The following is a 21,016-nucleotide window of genomic DNA, read 5'->3' as shown; positions in this document are numbered from 1 at the left end:
AAAATACTTAAAGGTGAAAGAAAACAAAAACACACCACATGAATAACTTATGGTACACATCAAAAGCAGTGCTTCAAGGGGCATTTATATCTACAAATGCTATAATTAAAAAAAAAATAAAAAAGAGAAGGTCTCAAATTTAAAAATCTAACTTTACACTGTAATAAACAAGCAAACAAAAGAACAAATGCAAAGCTTTCAGAAAGAAAAAAATAAAGGATAGAGCAGTAGTCAGGTGTGGAGGTGCAGGCCTATAATCGCAGCTACTTGGGAGGCTCAGGCAGGAGGAATGCAACTTCAAGGCCAGCCTGCACAACTTAACCAAATCATGTCTCAAAATCTTTAAAAAAATTAAAAGGCTTTGAGATATGTAGCTTAGAGACTCAGCAATTGCTAGCATGCACAAAGCCCTGGGTTCATTCCCCAATACCAAAGACACACAAAATTGGAGAAGAAATAAATAGAGAATAAATAATAGGGTAAAATGACAAAGTCAAAATTTAGTTTTTCAAAAAGATGAAATTGATAAACCTTTGCTGATGGACTAGGAAAAAAAGAGGAGATTCAAATTACCAAAACCAGAAATGAAACTGGGAACATTACCACCAATTTTATATAAATAAAGGACTTCAGGACAGACAGTACTGTGAGCAATTACACACTACAAACTGGATGACTTAGATGAAACAGCCAAATTCCTAGAATCAGAACCTACCAGGGCTAAACTATGAATAAATACGAACTCTGAATAGACCTGTAACTAATGAGAACATTAAGTCAGTAATCAAAAATTTCCTAGCAAAATGCCCTGGACTGATGGTTTCACCAGTGAATTCTACTAAATGTTCAATAAAAGTAATGTCAATTCTTCTCAAACTTTAAAAACAACAAGAAGAAAAAATGAAAGAGGAAGAAACCTTCCTCCTTAACTCATTCTATGAAGCTGGCATTACTCCTATGTCAGAATCAGAAACAAACAAATAAACAAAAAACCACTACAACAAAAGAAAACTACAAATCAATATTCCTTATGAGAATAATGCAAAAATTCTCAACAAAATACTAGCAAACTGAGTTCATCAGCATAATAGAAAGGATTATACACCATGTGAAGATGGTCAATGTTATGTGGTGTGGATTTTACCACAATTAAAAAAAATGGGGGGGGGGATACAATAGAACTCTGCAGAAATTTAACTTGCTGCTGTATTGTATTTGTCCCCTTTCTAAACATCACTTCCTCAGGAAGACCACACCGTTCCAAAGGAAGAGCCATGCTTTCTTGTTGGTGCATCTTCCACACAGAGCTCAGCATCTTGTGCCTCAAAAGCCCTCAAAAAATGTTGCTGTTGCTATTCTTGACAAAATTCCTCGATAATTTGTTGTTTGTGGTAAAATGAAGTGTCATAATGTTTCTCCCAGAAAAACATCAGAAACATTAAAACAGTTAATAAAACACAGCTAACTTGCAAGATGAACATCCACTGTGATCCCAACACAAACAGTTTAAGAGTGGTAAAACTAGTAGGTTGTTAAAAACATAAGCATGTGTTCCTCAAGGGCACAGTGATCTTCTCCCTCCTGCTCTGTGATCACACTACCCTTAAATACTTACACATTATGCTCTTATTTACTCTCTATTTTCCCCTCTGAATAGTGAAATCCTTGAAGACAGGGGTTATTCACCGCATCTTATTTACAGTAGCTGGCTCACAGTCCCATTTTCTTAAGGGAGTAAATACTCTTGAAGAAGTGTTGCCTATGAAAGGCAGAAATGGAAAATTCACTAGCCAAACATCTGAAGACCAGGTTTAATAAAAGACTTGACAATATTTGAGGTAGTTACCAGGGTAAAGAAATCAAAGTTATTGGGGGCAGAGTTTAGAAATAGTTTTTGACAAGTAGCAATGGAATCTCAACTATTTTCCTTCAAATAAAGATGACTCCAAAATGCACAACTTGCATTTGTGCTTATTGTGGTATTAAAACAAGTTTTCCATGGAGTAGATTCTGGAGGTTTAGGGAGGTGCTTCAGCAAGCGGATAGGTAAGAAGGCAGAGGGATGGCAGTGGGAAGAAAAACATCACATCGTTTCTCTTTTTGTTTATGCAGTGCTCAGTCTACACGGTTTTATACCACCACTCCTTGTTTTCTTCAAAATCCACATATTACAAACTGATAGTGATGACTGACGTTGGAAGGTGCATACCTACTGACATTCTCCAAACTGTATCTGCAGGAAACAGGCTGAGAGTTTACATTTATAAAAATTCTTGTCTGACCTAGTCTTGCAAGAAATAATAAAACCAATAACAATAATTATTCTTAGTTTGAGGTTGGCCTTCACAAATACAGTGGAATGTAATTATTGATGTTTTTAACATTGGGCTTTAATATCTGATATTCGTGTTAATGTGTCTTAACAAAGGTTTTAAAATTGCCCTTTCACCTGGATGTGAATAAAAAATCAAGAGCTAAATTTCAAAACTTAAGAGTAACTGACTTTCTAAAATGTGTTAAATATATCAGGGTACCTATGAAACAAGCCATGCAGCTAATCCACAATTTACTGACTCCCAATTATTTTGGCATCCTTGAGGTAGGCTGATTTAAAAATTCAGTTTACTATTGTACAGTGCAAACAAATGAAAGCAAACACAGCTAATATTTAGAATTATAAAATAATCTGTATCTTGAAACTTTTGTTTTAAAAACCGACAAACTCATTAAATTAATGGGATAATCTGGGATTAATGCACACAGAATTAAAGTCTCAATTTCTAGAATAAGTATTTGAGAAAAACTGTGAAAGGTTAATTTACTGCTAGCTATGTTTGGAATACTTTATTCAGAGGATTCTTAATGCTTAAATTAATCTGATTAATTTTTCAGGAGCCTTTTAGAACAGGAAAAAATAATCAAAAATACTGCAATAGCTTACTCAAATTTTACCAAAATTCAGTAACTAAACGAGTAGTTCACACAGTTAATTTCTGTCTCTTAAAAAAATAGGATAAATGCAACATCCTCCAGCACATTAGCTTCATATTCATCTATAGGTGTACAGTGACATCCAGGGAATCAATCAGTCAGAAGAAAAACAATAATAATAAAAGTCAATAGTAAACTATCAAAGCGAAGCTCTGATGGTCTCCATCAAAATAAAGAGCTTATAACAGTTTATAAACTCAAGGCACCAGGAAAATCATAAACTAGAGAAGCTGTTTAAATCGGGTTCCTGCCTTCAGGTGATGCCTTCAGGTGGTGCTGCATCTAAGTCAACAATGATATTCTGTTTTTGAGGTTCTCCTGAGATAGAAATTATCTCTCTTCTCAGGGCACTGTTCAATCACAGTTCCTCCTCTGGTGGATACAGTCCTGTTTTTCTTGCAACTCTCACTCTTGGCTAATGTAATGGGCAGACGCTTGACCCTTCTTAATTAGGTCCAAGATGTGATCGATTATCCTCTATATTCTTAATGGAAACTCTGGATCAGGGAGGCCAAAGTGGTTTCAGAGAATAATGCCAACTCTGGTCCATTGATGATGATGCCTGGACCACTCTTGAGAAGAGCCACCAGGGTATTGCTGCCTCAGGAGGAAACACTGTGATGGCTTACATATGGTTCATGTGATACGAGAAAGCTCCTGAGATCTGAGGCAGGTTTGTTCCCCTTGTTTTTCACTTTCTACATCAGTGTACTTGAATGGAAGGAAAGCAAGGCAAGAAATGTGGTGGTGAAGTGCCACAGTCCTCCTTCCCATTCTTTCTCTTGGATCTTGGGTTTGGCCGAGTGGGGTTTGGCAGTCAGGTATTATGGGTACAGTCAGTGGTAGAAGCATGTGACAGCTGCTTTTCCATTACACAGTGTACTGTAAGCACAGTATGCTGCAGAGCAAATCTCCAGGCATCTGCAGAGTTGGCCCAGCGCACTCTGTTACCTGCATTATTTCACCTGGCAAGGGAGCTGAAAGGGAACTGTCACTCTACAGTTCCTTACCAGTGGTTATCCACCTTAAATATGAGGACTTCTTTAAGCTGCAAAAATATTCAGAACCATTCCCCCAACCTAAGAAAATACATGATACAAACTATAAATTTAATAACTTTCTAATGCTTTATTTTTATTAATATGCATAAATTTTACATACTAATGAAATGTGATATTTTGACAAATGCAGCCTTCCCTTATTCATCCCTCTACCCTTCCCAACCTCTAATAATCACTCTATGTTCAGGACAACACATTAGCTTCCCCATATGAGAGAACACGTAGTAGTTGTTTTTCTATGTCCTGCTTATTTTACTTAACATAAATCTTCCTATTCCATCCATTTTTGTTGCAAATGATAGGATTTCATTCTTCTTTATGGCTGAATAATATTCTGTTGTGTGCATGCATATATATATATGCATATATATAAAATTTTATTGATGAGCTGTTGATGAGCACTGAGGTTGATTCCATAGTTTAGCTATTGTGAACAGTGCCACAGTAAACATACAGTATCTCTTTGCTATACTTATTTCATTCCCTTTAGATATATACCTAGAAGTGGGACAGCTGGGTCATATGGCAAATCTATTTTTATTTTTCTGAGGACCCTCCCTACTGTTCCCATAATGGTTGCACTGATTTACATTCCTAACAGTGTATGAAAGCTGCTTTTGCTCCAGGTCCTCACCAGCATTTGTTATTGTTTTGATAATAGCCATTCTAACTGGGGTGAGATGATATATATTATTGAAGTTTTGATTTGTATTCCCTCATAGCTAATGACACTGAGCATATTTTTCATGTATTTGTTAGCCATTTGTACTTCTTTTGTGAAGTGTCTATTCAGATTATTTGCCCATTTTTATTGGATTGTTTGGGGGGTTTTGTTGTTGTTGTTAACCTTTTTGAGTTCTTTTTATATTCTAGATATTAGTCCTTTGTTTGATTAACAGTTGGCAAATACTTTGTTCCATTTGACAGATTATCTGTAATTCTTTTTTTTTAAAAGAGAGAGAGAGAGAGAAAGAGAAAGAATTTTTTAATATTTATTTTTTTAGTTATCGGCGGACACAACATCTTTGTTTTTGTATGTGGTGCTGAGGATCAAACCCGGGCCGCACGCATGCCAGGCGAGCGTGCTACCACTTGAGCCACATCCCTAGCCCGATTATCTGTAATTCTATTTGACTATTTTAATTTTGTTTGGTATGCTGTAGAGGCCACATCCAGAAAAGTCACTTCTCGTATCAATGTCTAAAAGTGTGTTCTCTCTTTTCTTCTTGTAGTTTTAGATCTTACTTTTAGGTATTTAATCTATTTTGAGTTGATTTTTGTATAGGGTGAGGGACAGAGGTCAAATTTCCATTTTCTACAAATAACATCCAGTTTTCTCAGCACCATTTTTAATAATACTTATGAGAAAATTTATATTTTACTACTCCCAACTACATCTACATATGCTTGAACATGTGTAGCATATTTTTGAATGATGTATAGTGCCGTTTTAGACAATAACTGGCACACCAAGTTACTCAAGAACTGCCTAGTATACTTTCAGGTTCCCCAGGGCAACTTGGCTCCCAAATGAAAACCACATGTGCATGGAAAGTACAGGAGAAGGTCTAGGGACCTCCTTGACCTCAAAAGCAAGACTGAGGAAAGCTGTGCTTCCTCTGGTTCTTTTCTCAGGAAGAAATAACTTTTACCTTCTGTACTTAGGCTATATTTCTATTTAGGCTACATTTCTATTTAGTACTATCACTGTTTTCCTTTGGATACATTCATTTCTCTTATTCTCTCTAAAATGTGGAAATCAAAACTCAATTTAATAATCAAAAACACATATTTAGAGTTCTGTGCTATCGAGGATAATAGCCTAGTCAGATATGTGTCTCCCTACTATCTGGGTTAGGACAGATTAACTTTCTACAAGGACTCTCCTTACATTACTCAGGCATATAGGAAGCCTGCTGAATTAGTTAATGTTCTTAAAATGCTAAAGATTCATATTTGATCTTCCCATTAATACAATTTATGTTCAATTCTGATTGCATTGCTTTATTTTTCATGAATAGGAAGAATATTTTTAAATAAATTTTACTGTGCTACCTATTTAAGGTATACAAGTCTTTATGTGACACATATAGTTAATATAAAGGTTACTTACTATAGTGACACCGTTGAACTTATCCATCATCTCACAGTTACCTTTTTTCTTTGTCTTTTTGGCAATAGCTGATAAAATATACTCATTTAGCATGAATCAATATATAGTATAATTTTATTCCCTATAGTCTTTATAATGTACATTAGATTGCTGGTTGCATTAAGTGCAGAGTAGTTGAATATAACTTATTCTTCTTTACTAAGGTACACGTTAGCCGACTGGTGAAGAGAGTTTTGAAGTCTTGCTCAAAATTGGAGAGGGAAACTGAACTGTGAGAATCAAATGGTATCAAATTCCCAGACAAAATAATAGTGCTAGACTTTTAGTATTTTATTTGCAACATGGGTGAGATCCTATGAGATATTTTAGCAAGAAACTTGACTGTAGATGTAAAAAATGTCATTTATCATTATAATACAAGTGTAGTCAGAAAGAATAGGAAGCATAAGTGCTTTCAATGGTGATAATTCCAATTACCAGGTGAAAGCAATGTAAATGGATCAAATCTGAAACTGTGATTTTTTTCCCCCAAGAAAAGTCAATCTGATGAACTTCTGAATCATCTTGTTATTTGCTGGCAGCTGACATGAAGTAATGGTTTTAAAGCATACATTGATGCCGCACAAACAATTAGAGTCAATCGTGTCTTAATGTTTTAATTGTCTCTAACTCCTCTTACATTAAGCTTTTATTCAAAGCAAGTTTTTAGCATAGTTCTGTTGCTTTTGTTACATAGTCAAATTACCAACTAATATATATAACCAAATAGTATATGTAAGAAAGTTTTTCTTGATAGAAGTATTAGAGCTAGTGAAATAATAAAATGTGTTACGATACAAGTTTTTTTTAACTTCTGTGGATTTTGAGCATTGATCGTTATTTTCTCTAATATCATTAAAAGAGAGATAATTGGATAATATGACTCCACAAAAAGCACACCTGAAGTTGATCAAACTGCTAGTCCATAATCTACCAATTTACAAAAAAAAAAAATAAATAAACAGACTGGAAGAATGTGCCATACTGCAGGATAATCTAGACTGTGTGGAAACCATAGGACAATCAGCCCCACAAATAAATAGGAAGTATAAACAAGTGGGGACGAAGAGGTCAGAAGGAAGGGAGGGGCCTATGTATTATACTATGACAGGAGATCATTAGAAATAGGAACAATAACAATCGGGTACTTTATTATACTGAAGAGGTATTGACAATTTTTAGGTGTGATATTTGTACTGTGGTTTTCAAAGAGCACTTACTTTTTTAGAAATACATGCTAAAAACTTAGAAATAATTTTGGAATTGTCTTCTTCATTGAGGTGAGAGAAAAGCCAGAAATATAGATGAAATCAGCTTCTCTATGAATTGATAAGTGTTGAAACTAGATGATGGGTTTATATGGCTTCTGTACAATATTCTCTTTATTTCTAATTTTGAAATTTCCATATTGATTAGTTTACTAAGGTTACTATAACAAAATGTCACAGAGTGGGTGTCTTAAACAACAGGAATTTATTTTCTGTTCCAGAGGCTGGAAGTCCAAGATCAAGATAATGGCAGGCAGAGTCTCTTCTGAGGGTCCCAACCTTCTTGCTGCAGCCTCACATGATCTTTTCTCTGTTCAACCCATCCCTGGTGTCTCTTTGTGTATCCAAATTTCCTCCCTTTACACTCCAGTCAGTGGGGATTAGAGCCCATTTTAACTTAAATACTACTTAAAGGGCCCATCTCCAAATGCAGCCACATTCTAAAGTACTGGAAGTAGGGCCTGAAGATATGCATTTGAGAGGGACATGATTCTATCCAAAACACCATACAAAAATTTATATAAACAATAGAATATAATATTTGTAACACAATGTTTTAAGACAAAGTAAAATAAATACATAAAACCTATAGCTTGGAAAACGAAATTAACAAGACATCAATTGTTTCTCAGCCTATATCTTAAACTTGCTCATGTTTTCCCCCTTTAATATTTATATATCTCTCCCACTCAACATATATCCCCAGCCTAGAAGTTGTATTTCATTTTTTTCTAATTTTTTTTAGTTGTAGTTGGACACAATACTTTTACTTATTTATTTTTATGTGGTTCTGAGGATCGAACCCAGTGTTAGGCGAGCACTCTACCACTAAACCACACCCCCAGCCCATATTTCATTTTCTGACAGTGCACTTTTGAGATTTTAGAGACTAAATACATAATGAAAGAAAATTTTGTTGTGAGAAGCTAGCTATATCCACGACTAGACATTATCTTAACAGAAATATTCATCTTACAAATATTGTGCATAAACTGGGAAATTGACAAGAGTTAGATGACAGCATCACTAGGAAAACCTATAATTGGTTCACTGTCCTCAATCATGTGCCATGTGCCCATTTCTATATCAGGAGAGATCACAGAGCTTGTGTTTCTTTCTCTATGCAATAGGATTTATGTGAAATCACAGAGAAAATGCTAGCCAGGCTTTGCACAAATATGGAAAAACAATACGTTAGTTATAAGTCAGCACTAGATTCAAAGAAAAGTCCTGACAATTTGAATGAATGAAACCAAATAAGGTGATAAAATTTAATAAGGAAAAGTGCTTCATGGTACAGTAAGGCCCAAAAACACTAACTGGAAAAATATAAGTAGAGAGAAGCGTAGAGAAGTGTAGAGAGAAGTATAACTCTATAGGAACACGCATTAGAAATTTTGTTGAAAATTTTTGGTAATAAAGACACTAAGGGTCAAATAATGTGCTTACTGAGAGTTAGTATATGATTAGGTTACACCATCAACATTACAAAATCTCAGAAGAAAAATAATGATTCCATCTCACTCGAGGATGTCCAGATTTCACTGGGAACATTTTGTTTCTAGGCAATAAACTTATCATTGTCATGCTAGAATAGCAAATATATTCAATTCCATGTCAAATGAAGAACAATAATAAGACGTAGAACTATTAGGATATGAGATGGACATCATTACCCTAAGTACATGTATAAAGACACGAATGGTGTGACGCTACTTTGTGTACAACCAGAGACATGAAAAATTGTGCTCTATATGTGTAATGTGAATTGTAATGCATTCTGCTGTCACATATATGAAATTAAAATTTTAAAAATGAAAAAAAAAGAAATATTAGTCAGGATAAAACAAGACTGAAGAGGGAGATCAGCTTGTCTTCAAATACCTGAAAGGCTGTGCTCTGGAAAGGCTTTAGGCATATATCCCGTGGCCCCAAAAGGGAAGGATCAAGTTGGCTTGGCTAACAACTCATCACTTCCCAGAAACTGGCTTCTGGCTTCATTTTTCTCTGTTAGGAACCAATCCTACTTCTAATTGTCAAGTCATCTTAGACCATCTGGATTGCTCTAACAAAATACCCTAGACTGGGTGGCTTATAAACAATAGGATTTATTTCTTATAATTCTGGAGGATGGGCACCCAAGATCAAGATCCTGGTCGATTTAGAGACTGGTGAGTGCTCACTTCCTAGTTTACAGAGTTATCTTCTCCCTTTGACCTCACTTTGGTGCAGTGGTGAGGAGCCTCCCTGTGTCTCCTTCACAATGGCATCAATCCCAATCAGGGGGCCTCTGCTCTCATGACTTATCCCAAAGGTCCCTCCTAGCAAAACCATCCTCTTAGAAGAATTTCAACTTATCAGTTTGTGCAAACGCAAGCACTCAAGACCACAGTGTCCTGTGAACTGAAAGTTCCCAGACAGGGTGAACTCTGAGTGGTGCCAAGATTCATGGCCTGCCTCAAGAGGTAGCGATTTTCCTCATGGGAAGCCCTTCTTGCTCAGGCTTTAATGACTGTGAGGTACAGGGGATTAGGGTGATTGGGTAAATGTAATTTAGCCTCTTTGTAAACTGAGGACCTATGATTTGAATTTGCTGGAAAAAAATATGTCATAATTTTATACCACAGATTTCATTTTAACACATCAGCTCAATTCTGATCCATTTTGGAAAAGTTTAGTAACACATTTCTACATAATTGCTTCTGTTCTAACCCAAACTTCATTTGCTGTTTCTCTCCATCTTTTCTGTCTTCTTCTCTCCCTATTTCCCAAAGCTGAAATAATAATTCCATCTTATTGCAACGAAGCATAAAGCTTTAGAAAACAGTAGCAGACAGCGAGCTGAGGTCAGATTCAGAGTCAAGAAAAATATTTCTGAGATTCTTAGCATCCACTGTGCCAAAAGTAAATGCAGATTTGTAAATGACACAAAGTCATTACCTTTCCATTTCCCTTTCTGCTGATTCGATTTTTACAAGAGCCCAATTTTCCACAGAATCAGATCAGATTTACAGCAAATACAAAGATTGCATCTTTTATTTATAAGGCAAAAAAACTACCCACATACTTTTCATTAAAAATGTGTGCCCTGCAATACTAGCTTTCAGAGTATTAGTCAAGCATTACATTACTTCTGTCCCACACCCCTGTAGGAATTGATAAGCAAAGACCTTGAAGACGGAGCTCCTCAGAAGTTACTGAGACTATCAATCCTGACCTTCATGATTTATTTCAGGTTGATAATGAAGTTTGGGAATGAAGTTGTGAGATGTATGAACAACTACACATGCTTGCTATTTTCTATCCCTGTTCCATTCTCTGTCTTCCTTCTAGAGGAACAATTTTGTGAGAGAATCTGCTAGCCCTAAATCAACTTGTAGACAATTATAGAAACAGGAAAATAAGATGTTATAAATGAGTAACAATAAAAATATAAATATATTTATTTTGAACCCTATTATGTCCCTTAAGAAATGTTTGGAAAAAAAATAGATAGGATAAGGACAAAGAGTTACATAGAGCTGGTGTAGAGAGGCTGGCACGTGATACCCAGATTGGAGAGAAAACTGCAGGGTTTGTACCCAGACACAGGGAAAGGGGATGAGAGGTCCACCCACGAACAGGGTGTAGGTATCGATACCTCTCCTAAGTGTGTGCTGGATGGAGATGACTCCTCTGACCTTATATTCAATACCTACATCTTTGTGAGGAAGACAAAGATGGGATCGTAGTGAAGATATGAAAATAATGGGGAATTAGACAATTTTCCAATGCATAGTGTTTTCCTTTAGTACCATGTCATGACACCCTTTAAAAACCAGGACATGGATGTGTGATTTATATTTCCCTGTTTATATTTATGTTTTATATTTATATCTTCCTACATTTTCCACAGCTTTAAACAAACCCTGTCGAACAATACAGTCATTCCTATATTGGAATTTCAAACATCTCTCTGAGGGAAAAAAAAGCACATGTGAAAAAAGTATGTCTACCCAAAGAAAAATTTCATGAGTGTGCTCTTCAGAGCAGTGCTTTTCAAACTTGAATGTGCAGAGAAGCCACTTTGAGATCATGTGAAAATGCAGATTTTAAATCAGTAGGTCTCAAGTGGAGCTTCGAATTCATTCTGCTTTCTAACAACCTCCAAGTGGACAAATGCCTGCTGAGGCACAGATCACACACTGAGCAGGTTTTAGGCCATGCAATCTCATTCCCTGTTTTAACTTTCCCCCTGAGTTCCTGTACTCTTCCCTCTGGTTCACTGGTGAGAAAATTTTAGGTCCAAATAGGTGGGTACAAAAGAAAAGAAAATATTCTAAACTTCCAACATTAAGCCTAGCAATAAGATTTTAAGTTGTTTCAAGGAGAGACTTTTTTTTTTTGGACACAAATGAATTATACATACTTTCATGTAAATCACTGAACAAATTCATAACAAATACACAGTAGCTTGTCAATTTCTTTCCATAAATGAAGTCCTACATCTGAGTAAGTTAAAAACAAGTGTCTATTTGACTGGTCAGCTAAGCCACTATATTTGATAGGTTAGATGTGTTAGATGCATTTTTAATAAGCAGCACACCAACTAAATGTTTAAGTATCACTGAGGAATGAGGCGACCTGGGTTGGTCAAATTCTCCAGACAACTAAAGTTTATCTTTGAAGTTTCTAAACATACTGATTTTGTGAAATCTCTCTGGAATTAACATTCTTAATAAATGTTAAATATATATAACAATGTTTAACATATTACCCAGGGACAATAATTACTATTGTATGGTGTGATATAGGAAGGCTCTAAGAGCTACTAAGGTCTATGAGGGCCTGTGCAGGCTCATGTGTTCCTGCACTGTGGAGTCTCAGTGTCCTCTGGTGGCTTCTCAATGTGTTTGGAGACCTTCTGTCTCCCTCCTCATAGTCAGACACAACCACACTCTGCTCTCTGGATGCCCTCTTATAATTTCTAGTCTGCTGATTTGTTTTTCATATGAAATTCTGGTAAAAGTTCTAAAACTAGTTCCTATCTCACCTTTTTTTTTTCTTCTCTCTTTCTTTTTTTTTTTTTTTCTCTCTTTCTTTTCTACAGTGTTTGGATGAAACCGAGAGTCTGGAGCACGCTGGGCAAAAACTCCATCACTGAGCTATGCCCCAGCCCTTCTCTCTCTGTTTTTAAAGTTGGAACTCTTTTGGGGCTTTAGGTTACTGGATACCTATATAATCATTTCAGCTTAAAGAAATCACACAGTTTGAACCCTTTTAAGCATCTCTTACTATAAGCATTGAATACTCACTGAGCCCAGTGTCCTTACAGTACTGAACCAAGTACTGTCCCATGACTTTCAGTAGATGATTATACTCTTGGACATTGAGAAATTCTTGTTTATTGTGGGATGGTTCCATGATCTCCAAGGGTATGTTAACAATTCCAACTACACCTGCACCAAGTCTGATGGAATAAACACACATATAAATTTTATGAAATTTAGCTGCACAAAAAGAAATATCAAATATATGCTGGTAATTTGCAATCAACTTTTTTATGATTACCAATTTAATATAAAGGATTTTATAAAAGATACAAATGAAGAGCCAAATGAAGAGGAACATTGGTAAAGTCTGGAAGGATCACTTCTGTCCCATGGAGTTGCCACCCTCCCCACATGTGGATGCATTCATGAGCCCAGAAGCTGTCTAAACACCACTTTTTAGATATAATCAATTCGTGATTGACTTATCTCTAGCTTCTCTCCTGTCTTCTATTCCATCAGGGGTGGTAGTACTGAAAATACTAGGTTTGGATTCAAGGTGCTGTCTTTCTAGTGACCAACACCCATCCTGCCAAGAGTCACATTACTGGATCAAGAGATACTCCTATCTCTCAGGAAATTATAAATTTTAGGGGCTTTGTGTTAGGAATGAAGTACCAAGACCAAATATATTCTTCACAGTCTCTGAATTGTGATAGCTTGAATTTTATAATTTTCCAACTTTTTGATAGTGTAGAAGTTGTTCAGATGCAACAGAAACAGGGCTGGGGACGTAGTTCAGTAGTAAAGCCTTTGTCAAGCCTGTGTTCTATTCCCAGTACTGGAAAGGAAGGACGGGTGGGCTGATGGGAGGAAGGAAGGAAACAAACTGCTTTAAATTGTGAATTTTGATCTTTTCCTGAATTAGTGACATGCAGTATGGTACTCTGTTGTAACGATGGGCAGGGGGCAGCAAGCCACAGCTCCCAATTAGAAAATAATTCCCATTCTACAGAACGCTGGTCAGCTAAGCCATGATGTTTGATAGGTTAGGTGTGTTAGATGCATTTTTTATTTATGACACATTCAACTTATGATGGGGTTATTGGGTGCAATCAACTTTAAAAAATAATACATTCATTCTCTTGATTTATACCATGTCAAAGTCAAACAAGTTATCTCATGATTGTATTTTATTATCATAAATCAATGGTTATCCTAGATGTCACATCATATGAAATCCCTTCAGCACATCATTACTGAATCAATGTAACTCTTCTTCCAAATCTATCTCCTTACATGGACAGTAAGGGCTGATGGAAAGAAGCTTTTTAGCATAAACACCAGTGATGGAGGACCTAACTGAACAAACCAGCATGATCCTTTGAATGATACTGGTAGAAAATCACTTTCTTTGTCCCTATTTCATGTGTCAGGCTGAATTTCTACACCTTGCAGAGGCCCATGGGGTGCTCAGTGAATTCTACTAGGGAACAGAGAGTTCCATTATCCCAAAGGGCAACAGGATCTGACTGTTAGAACAGAGGGTTTGGGGGTTTGCTTGCTCCACTTTTTTAGTGGCACAGACTGTAAATACCTGGGGTACTTTGCCCATCCTGTTTGTTCTGGGAAAAAGCTTTGGTTGTCTAGCACTTTTGGAGGTTCCCCATTGCCCAACCCTGGAACACAAATGTCACTTTCCCAGACCAATGAGCCTGTCTGTTGTGCTTCTCATCACTTGCTCTTCCACCTGCCTTCCCTTCATTATTCCTGCTATAAGTCTAAATGTGGGCATCGCTTCATCCAGGAGTCCTGACCCGACTTCCCCCAGTTTGGTTTACTGCCTCTCCTAAATGCTTTTTATTGTAGTTGATGTTCACCTCTAATAGAGTACTCATTCATTTACTCCATCATTCATTCATTCAAGCACGATACGTGGCCCTATTCCAGGAACTAGGAATATAGTTAAGAACAAGAAAGACAAGGTCCTGGTTAGGACGGTTCTCCCATCTACTAAAGGGTGACTGGTATGATTCTAATAAACAGATAAGTGAACAAGGTCATTTCAGATGGTGATAAGTGGTATGAGGAAAATGCAGTAGGTGCTGTAATATGCAAACAGTGGCAGGTGAAGGTGACAGCAGCATCTGAGTTACTTATTCAATGAAGGAAGACCTTCCTACAGAGGGAACTTTAGAGCTCTGAATGACATACTAGGACCAACAGTAGGAAGGTCTAATAGGACACATATCTCAAGGTCCAGGGAAGGGCAAGTGCCTAGACCCTGAAGCAGAAATGAGCTTAGGTGATGGGAGGAACAGAATGCAAAGAGTTTGGGGATGGGCAAAGGAGTGGGGCTCCCAGCCAGGCAGAGGCCAGATCCCTGGAAGATGTAGTAGGCATTTCTACAAACAGCTTTGAGGTTTAAGCAAAAGAATCAATTATTTCAGGTTTTAAAGTTCATTATTGCTGTTTAAAAGAAAATGCATATTTGAGGGGTTGGAGACATAGCTCAGTAGGTAGAGTGCTTGCCTTGCACCAAAAAAGAAAAAAAAAAAAAAAAGCATATTCAAATGCTTATCTCTTTCCCTGAACTACATGTTCTTTAGCAAAAGATATTTATTAGTTCTTGAGCATTTTGTCCTAAAAGCTGAGTACAGTGCCTGGCACATAAACAGCAATAATACTGCGTGAATAATAAATGAATTGCTATTCCTCAAGAGGAAGGTGATAAGTGCTCCTGACCCTTTCTACTCTGCGTGGATATTCTGTCTGACTCTGTCCTTTTGTATGGTGTCTCTTCAGGCCTCTACATGACTGATGAAAGCCGCTTGTGAAGTACAGACCATTGGAAAACAACAGAATGTATTACTCTGGAATTTAAAGGGGCTGAAGTCTTCAAAAAACATGTCCTCATGAAGGTCACTGGCAAGACCTCACACACGTAGGGGCTATACAGAATGTTAAACATGGTTGCTCTCCAAGCCTGTGGATATTTCTTCTCTTTCCTCTTCTAAAATTTCTTTAATGTGTCTGTATTATTTTTAAATTGGTGAAACATTAAAAACCCAAAGAAATGGCTCAAGGTATGGTTAAAACATCAAGCTGTTTAAGAAATGCATTGAAAAAAAAATGTTTCCAAAAGTGTGTTTTTGCTTTAGAGCAAGCACACAGCTTCACTGGTAATATAAATTAGGCAAATTAATGCCTGCATATTGACAGGAAGGGTGAACAGAGAATATGACACCTGCCCCCATTAGGATTAATCATTCATCTCATTCCACAAACCCTTAATACAATCTCCCTTTTCCTGCTTGTGCATCTGAAAACAAAACCATACTTACAAGGACTTCAGTTTCAACTGTGGCCCCACTTTCTCATGCATTTTGATCAAACGGTTATTACTGTAAATGAACATGCCAGCTCGGCTTCGGTTTTCTATGTTCACTCCAAAGAACAGGAAGAGCGTTCTTGCTTTTTTTAATTCTCTAGAGTTATATGTAGAAAAGTTTTTTATTAAATAAAATACACAGTTTACAAAACTGCTAATAGTTAAACTCAGAAGGTACACATAAAAGGAATGACATATAACATTTCCAGATATTTTGCAAAACCTGGTGGGTATACTCAGTATCTCTATAGCCAAGTTTTCTGCATAGATATGATGCAAATAACATAAGCATTCTTTGATTCAAAAACAAACCTGTTAATTTAAACTTAGAAAAGCCAGAAAAAGCCAAAAGAGTTCTGAAATGTTAACTGATCTGATATGTACATTTTAGCATTTTTGGAAAATGTTAATTTGACTTTTTTCAAAATTTTAGCTATTTCTTACACTGGATGTCACTTCTAACTTTCAGAATGTTCTCAAGTCTCCAAATATCTGATACAGATCAGAATGTGTCAAAAGATGTTCTTTAGCTTTCTCTCTAACCTTTTCTAAATATCAAAGGTAAATAAAAGTTAATAAGGCAAGTTTACAAGAGCAACAGATATGAGCTCCTATTTTTCTGTCCTGTACTATGTTTTGTGTGATTTTTCTATTAAAAGTATTATTTATATATATATATATATATATATATATATATATATATATATATATATTTCTCAGAAATTGAGAAATAGAAGAATGTGACAGAAAGAACTACAGTCTGAAGAGGTTACTGCGAACTGTCGAAAGTCTGTGTCATATGAAGGGGTGGACTTGACTTCAAACACAAGTTTACCATTGTAACAACTGGGCAACTACAGAGGAACTACTAAAACATTCCATCTCACCTAAAACATGGGGATGACATCTACCTAGATAATTTTAAAATATTAACCTGAAACAAATGAAGTGCAAAATAAATAGTTTTCCTTTTCTAACCAAGAATGACAACTAGTAGAATTCTTTCTTTGTTCTCCCCCTATAGCCTCCCTCCCTCCACAAACACAGCTGTTCTCTCCAGGTTCATGACCATGTACTATTACAACAGACATGATAGACCTACTGGGATGATTCAAGGAAATAATGAAGTTCCATCTGTCCACCTCTGTGAATATGGTATCACAGAGTACCACAGACTCAATGAGAAGTTGTAGGCGTGGGTCAACATAGTATGCATTTATTAAATGCATGTATATCTTAGGTAAGCAAGGATTGAACTTTTTCTCAAAAATCTTTACTCAACTAGGAGATCAGAACTCTAAACAAGAGTACTGTTTAAGGGACTACAAAAGAGGACATGATATGTCACTCTGTGGTAAGTGACATATTGATTATGTTCAAGTTTTTTTTTTAAGTATCATTTTTCTACATAAACAAGTTCAAGGCAATTGGCATAATTAGTAGTGAAATATAGACATTCACTTTTTATAAATTACACTATATTATAAACAAGTCATCCACAAGGTTTCTCACTCTGAAGACTTTAGAGAAAGTGTTGCCTTTCAATTAAAATTTCTATGACATTTCTTTAATTATTCTTATAAATGCATAAGTAACATTTCAAATTTAAGTTTTGAGGAAGATTATAGTTATATGACAGTGGCTGATTCACCAAAAAGTAATGTTGAAAACCAAAATGAATCATTTTTCCCTAAAAAATGGGTTTCCCAAAAGTATCAGTTTTCAAAATCTGACCTTAGTTGGGCGGCAGTGGCTATACCCAAATTAATTTGATCAGTATTTGTGCTACAGTCAGCCTTACAAATGTAAATATTTTACTTCTTTTTTACATAATCTTGTTAATTTTACTTTAGGCACATATAAACGATATATTATTTCCTATCTAAGTTTCAGTCCACTAGACAAAGGAAATAATGGGGACCAACCCTCCAGAGTTAAGTAAAAAGAACAGAGGGACAGGAAAGCTGTCTGTGGATCTCTTGGGCAGTGCACTTCTTTATCCCGACATAACGGCAGATTCAACTACCAATGCTGGACTCGTTTCTCACTATTTTTCAGAAGTTTGAACATTATGTAGATACATATGTACACACACCAATATATAGTTACAGACATTTTACACTGTTTTATCTTGGTTGAAGAATGCTGATCATATTAGGATGAATATACTAAGATATCACAAGCTGAAAAAGAGAAATTGTCACAATAACCACCAAGTCTGTCCACTTAGAAATCCGAGTTTGTTTTAACACAGCATAGAGGATTCTTTCAAACAGAAAAACTCATGTCTTACCTCTGTTTCTCTTTAAGATTCTTACGCTTGGCTTCTACATCTTCCAAAGCTTTCTGTAATATATCCTAGAGAAGTACATTTGGTTGAGAAAGAACATAAAGCCATTAAATTAATGAAAGGTGAGTACTATTATCCTATCATCCAAATATCTCAAGGCAGATCACACTGCTTAATGCAATTTACCATAGTAGATACTCAGTAAATATTTGAGAAACCCTTAAGTTCCAAAAGCTTAGAACATAAAAACCAGTCCTAACCCACTTGTCTCTTTTCGCACATATTCAGATGTCCTAAAAAAGAGAAAGAATCTGTACACCCCATAATGCCACAATGCCTCTGACATAAACTTCATGAAAACTTGGGTAAGTTATTTCTTGTATCTAGGCTCTGGCTTTTGGGAACAGAAAATGTTATTTTCAATTATGTTATCTAAGACTTCTTTCAGAGAAAAAGTAGTTATTAATAAATATTGCTAATAGCCAGAAGAAAATGTCTCCTTACTATCAAGTTAGATACCTTTGAACAATACTCCCCAAATTTCCCTGCGTAGAATACCCCATGTGGAGGCTTTCTCCCTTTCAGTCTGCTCTAATGTCAGTGATTTCATACACTGGCTACTTCAGTACCCTATCTCAAGTATGCTGTAACCCAGGCAGAAAAAGGAAAAACAGGTCACTATCATTCTCACAAATAGGAAATGACTTCTAATGAGTTTTATTCACCAGAAGTAAAAGATGGATATCTCTTTTGATGGATATACCACCTACAGATACTATTTTCCTTGTCTTTCAAGTAATACAATGAAAAATGGTTGGTAAGCATTTCATTTCAAATTCAACTGCCTGGAAGTATTTAAAAGGTCAAAAACTCAGGTCATTCTGCTTTGCTCCCTTCTCTGCATTAAAGTAACCAGGGCACCTCAGAGCAACAAAGCAAACTAGTCAAAGACATCCCCACCCTTCCTGGTATCAGCACAGAGCAAAGGGGTGGTGAGAAGAAGCAGGCGGAGGCAGCAAAGCAAGGGTCTGGCCTATTAGAGTCTGTTTTTCTCTACTCTCAACGACAGAAAGCAAAGGGAATCGATTTCTTAGATACAAAATAAAAAAGCTTAAACTATGAAAAAATCAATAACAATAAGATAGGTTTACCGTTAACTTAAAAAAAAGAAAGAAAGAAAAGAAAAGGTAAGAGAATCTTGAGAAAACCTAGATAGATTTAGCTTGGGGGCATTACCAAGCACAGCTCTTTGATTTGATCCCTTACTCCCAGCCCTTAGCTAGGAGGGAGCTTTTTCAGACCCCACCCTGGCCCTTGAAAGCTTAAGGGCAAGTCATTGAAAAGGTTCAGACATTTAGCCAGGGGAAGAAAAAGGTGGTGAAGAAAAGCATTCCCCGCCCCCAACCCCCATATTGCTGCTCATCCCTTTGTATTCAAGCAAATAGATATTCTGCTCAATGAGTCATAGTGAGGAAAGCTTTGTACCATAATTTTGGTAAAAGTTAGCAAGATTACAATACATATCCTGCAGCAATATTCCTTTTCTCTTAGCTGCAATATACTATAATTAATAATAATAGTTCTTTATAACTTATTTTACTCATGGGCATATTGCAAGGATTACAAAGAATGTTTATGAACTGTGCAAAGCAACTCATAATAAAAGAGCTTTGTAAGCTGGAAGCATTGTTATTAATATTCATAATTATGGGATATAATTCCTAGCACTAGAAAGAAGGACTGCTTATTAGTCCTCTTCTTGCTTTCCCCATTTATTTGGGTCCATGGAGAGCTAAAAGTTGAATAGATATTTTCAAGGAGACTGGATACGCTAGTTTTTTCCTGCTAGCTTTTCATTATTTTCTCCTTTTCTTATTATTACTTTCCTTTTAAATAAGTTGCTCTTCCCCACATACCAAATTCACCCACATTTCGTTCATCTTTGCTGTCTCAGCCATCCCCCTATGTGCTGGGTCTCTTTTTTCTCTGAATTCAACTTTTCTGTATACCTGTGTTAAAATCAACTTAATCTTTGGAGCTCATCTGTGCTTAAGAGTTTAGGAAGTAAATGATAAGGGACATACATCTATGCCCAAGAAAAAGCAAGTCATGTTGTTTGCCATTTAAGATCACTCTTTCCACATCGTACCTTGGCGGAGGACGAAGAAGTTATGTCAGGCTGGTTTACTTTGATTTGTGCTTCTTTCAATGAAAGTTCAGCTACAAGCAGAAGCTTAATAGTTAGTTATAATACAGTGAGATTCTTGCAAGCAATTTTTAAGTGAGCGTTTTCTATACACACAGTCATGACCAGAGATAATGGCATACTGATTATAATCGCGGAAAACCTTTCATAGCTCATACGCCTTTTAAATCTCTTCTATTGGGCTTCTTCTTAGGCATGACAATTTATAGAACCTAAGTTTACACATAAATTCAAAAGTATGAGTCAACCTTTGGCTGACTGAAAATGCTCTAAAATCTATGAAATATGATGGAGAGCTATTTCTACCCCAAGATGACAGGGGAAGCATGGCTTTGTCCTTGCTGTGGGAGGACTGAATGTGCAGAACAGCCTTTTTAACGTAGATGTGATGCTGGTCTCACTTGTGAT

The 21,016-nt window shown here is 36.2% G+C and overlaps 1 protein-coding gene across 1 annotated transcript in view; it reads right to left on the bottom strand.

The window, feature by feature from the left end:
* Morc1 (MORC family CW-type zinc finger 1) overlaps window positions 1-21,016 on the bottom strand; it is a 153,840-nt gene that overhangs the window by 75,471 nt on the left and 57,353 nt on the right. The window contains exons 12-15 of the mRNA XM_046464058.2: window positions 20,552-20,622; window positions 18,406-18,470; window positions 16,066-16,209; window positions 12,767-12,921 (exon numbers count right to left, since the gene is read on the bottom strand). Of these exons, the coding sequence (XP_046320014.1) occupies window positions 12,767-12,921; window positions 16,066-16,209; window positions 18,406-18,470; window positions 20,552-20,622 (435 nt within the window). The remainder of the gene's footprint in view (window positions 1-12,766; window positions 12,922-16,065; window positions 16,210-18,405; window positions 18,471-20,551; window positions 20,623-21,016) is intronic.

The sequence above is a fragment of the Marmota monax genome, unplaced genomic scaffold (assembly GCF_021218885.2).
Source record: "Marmota monax isolate L192 unplaced genomic scaffold, Marmota_monax_Labrador192_F-V1.1 WCK01_AAM20220418_F8-fsc00156, whole genome shotgun sequence".
In the NCBI taxonomy this organism is placed as follows: Eukaryota; Metazoa; Chordata; class Mammalia; order Rodentia; family Sciuridae; genus Marmota; species Marmota monax.
Note: the sequence above shows the minus strand (reverse complement) of the source record. Positions and strands in the feature narration are given on the sequence as shown.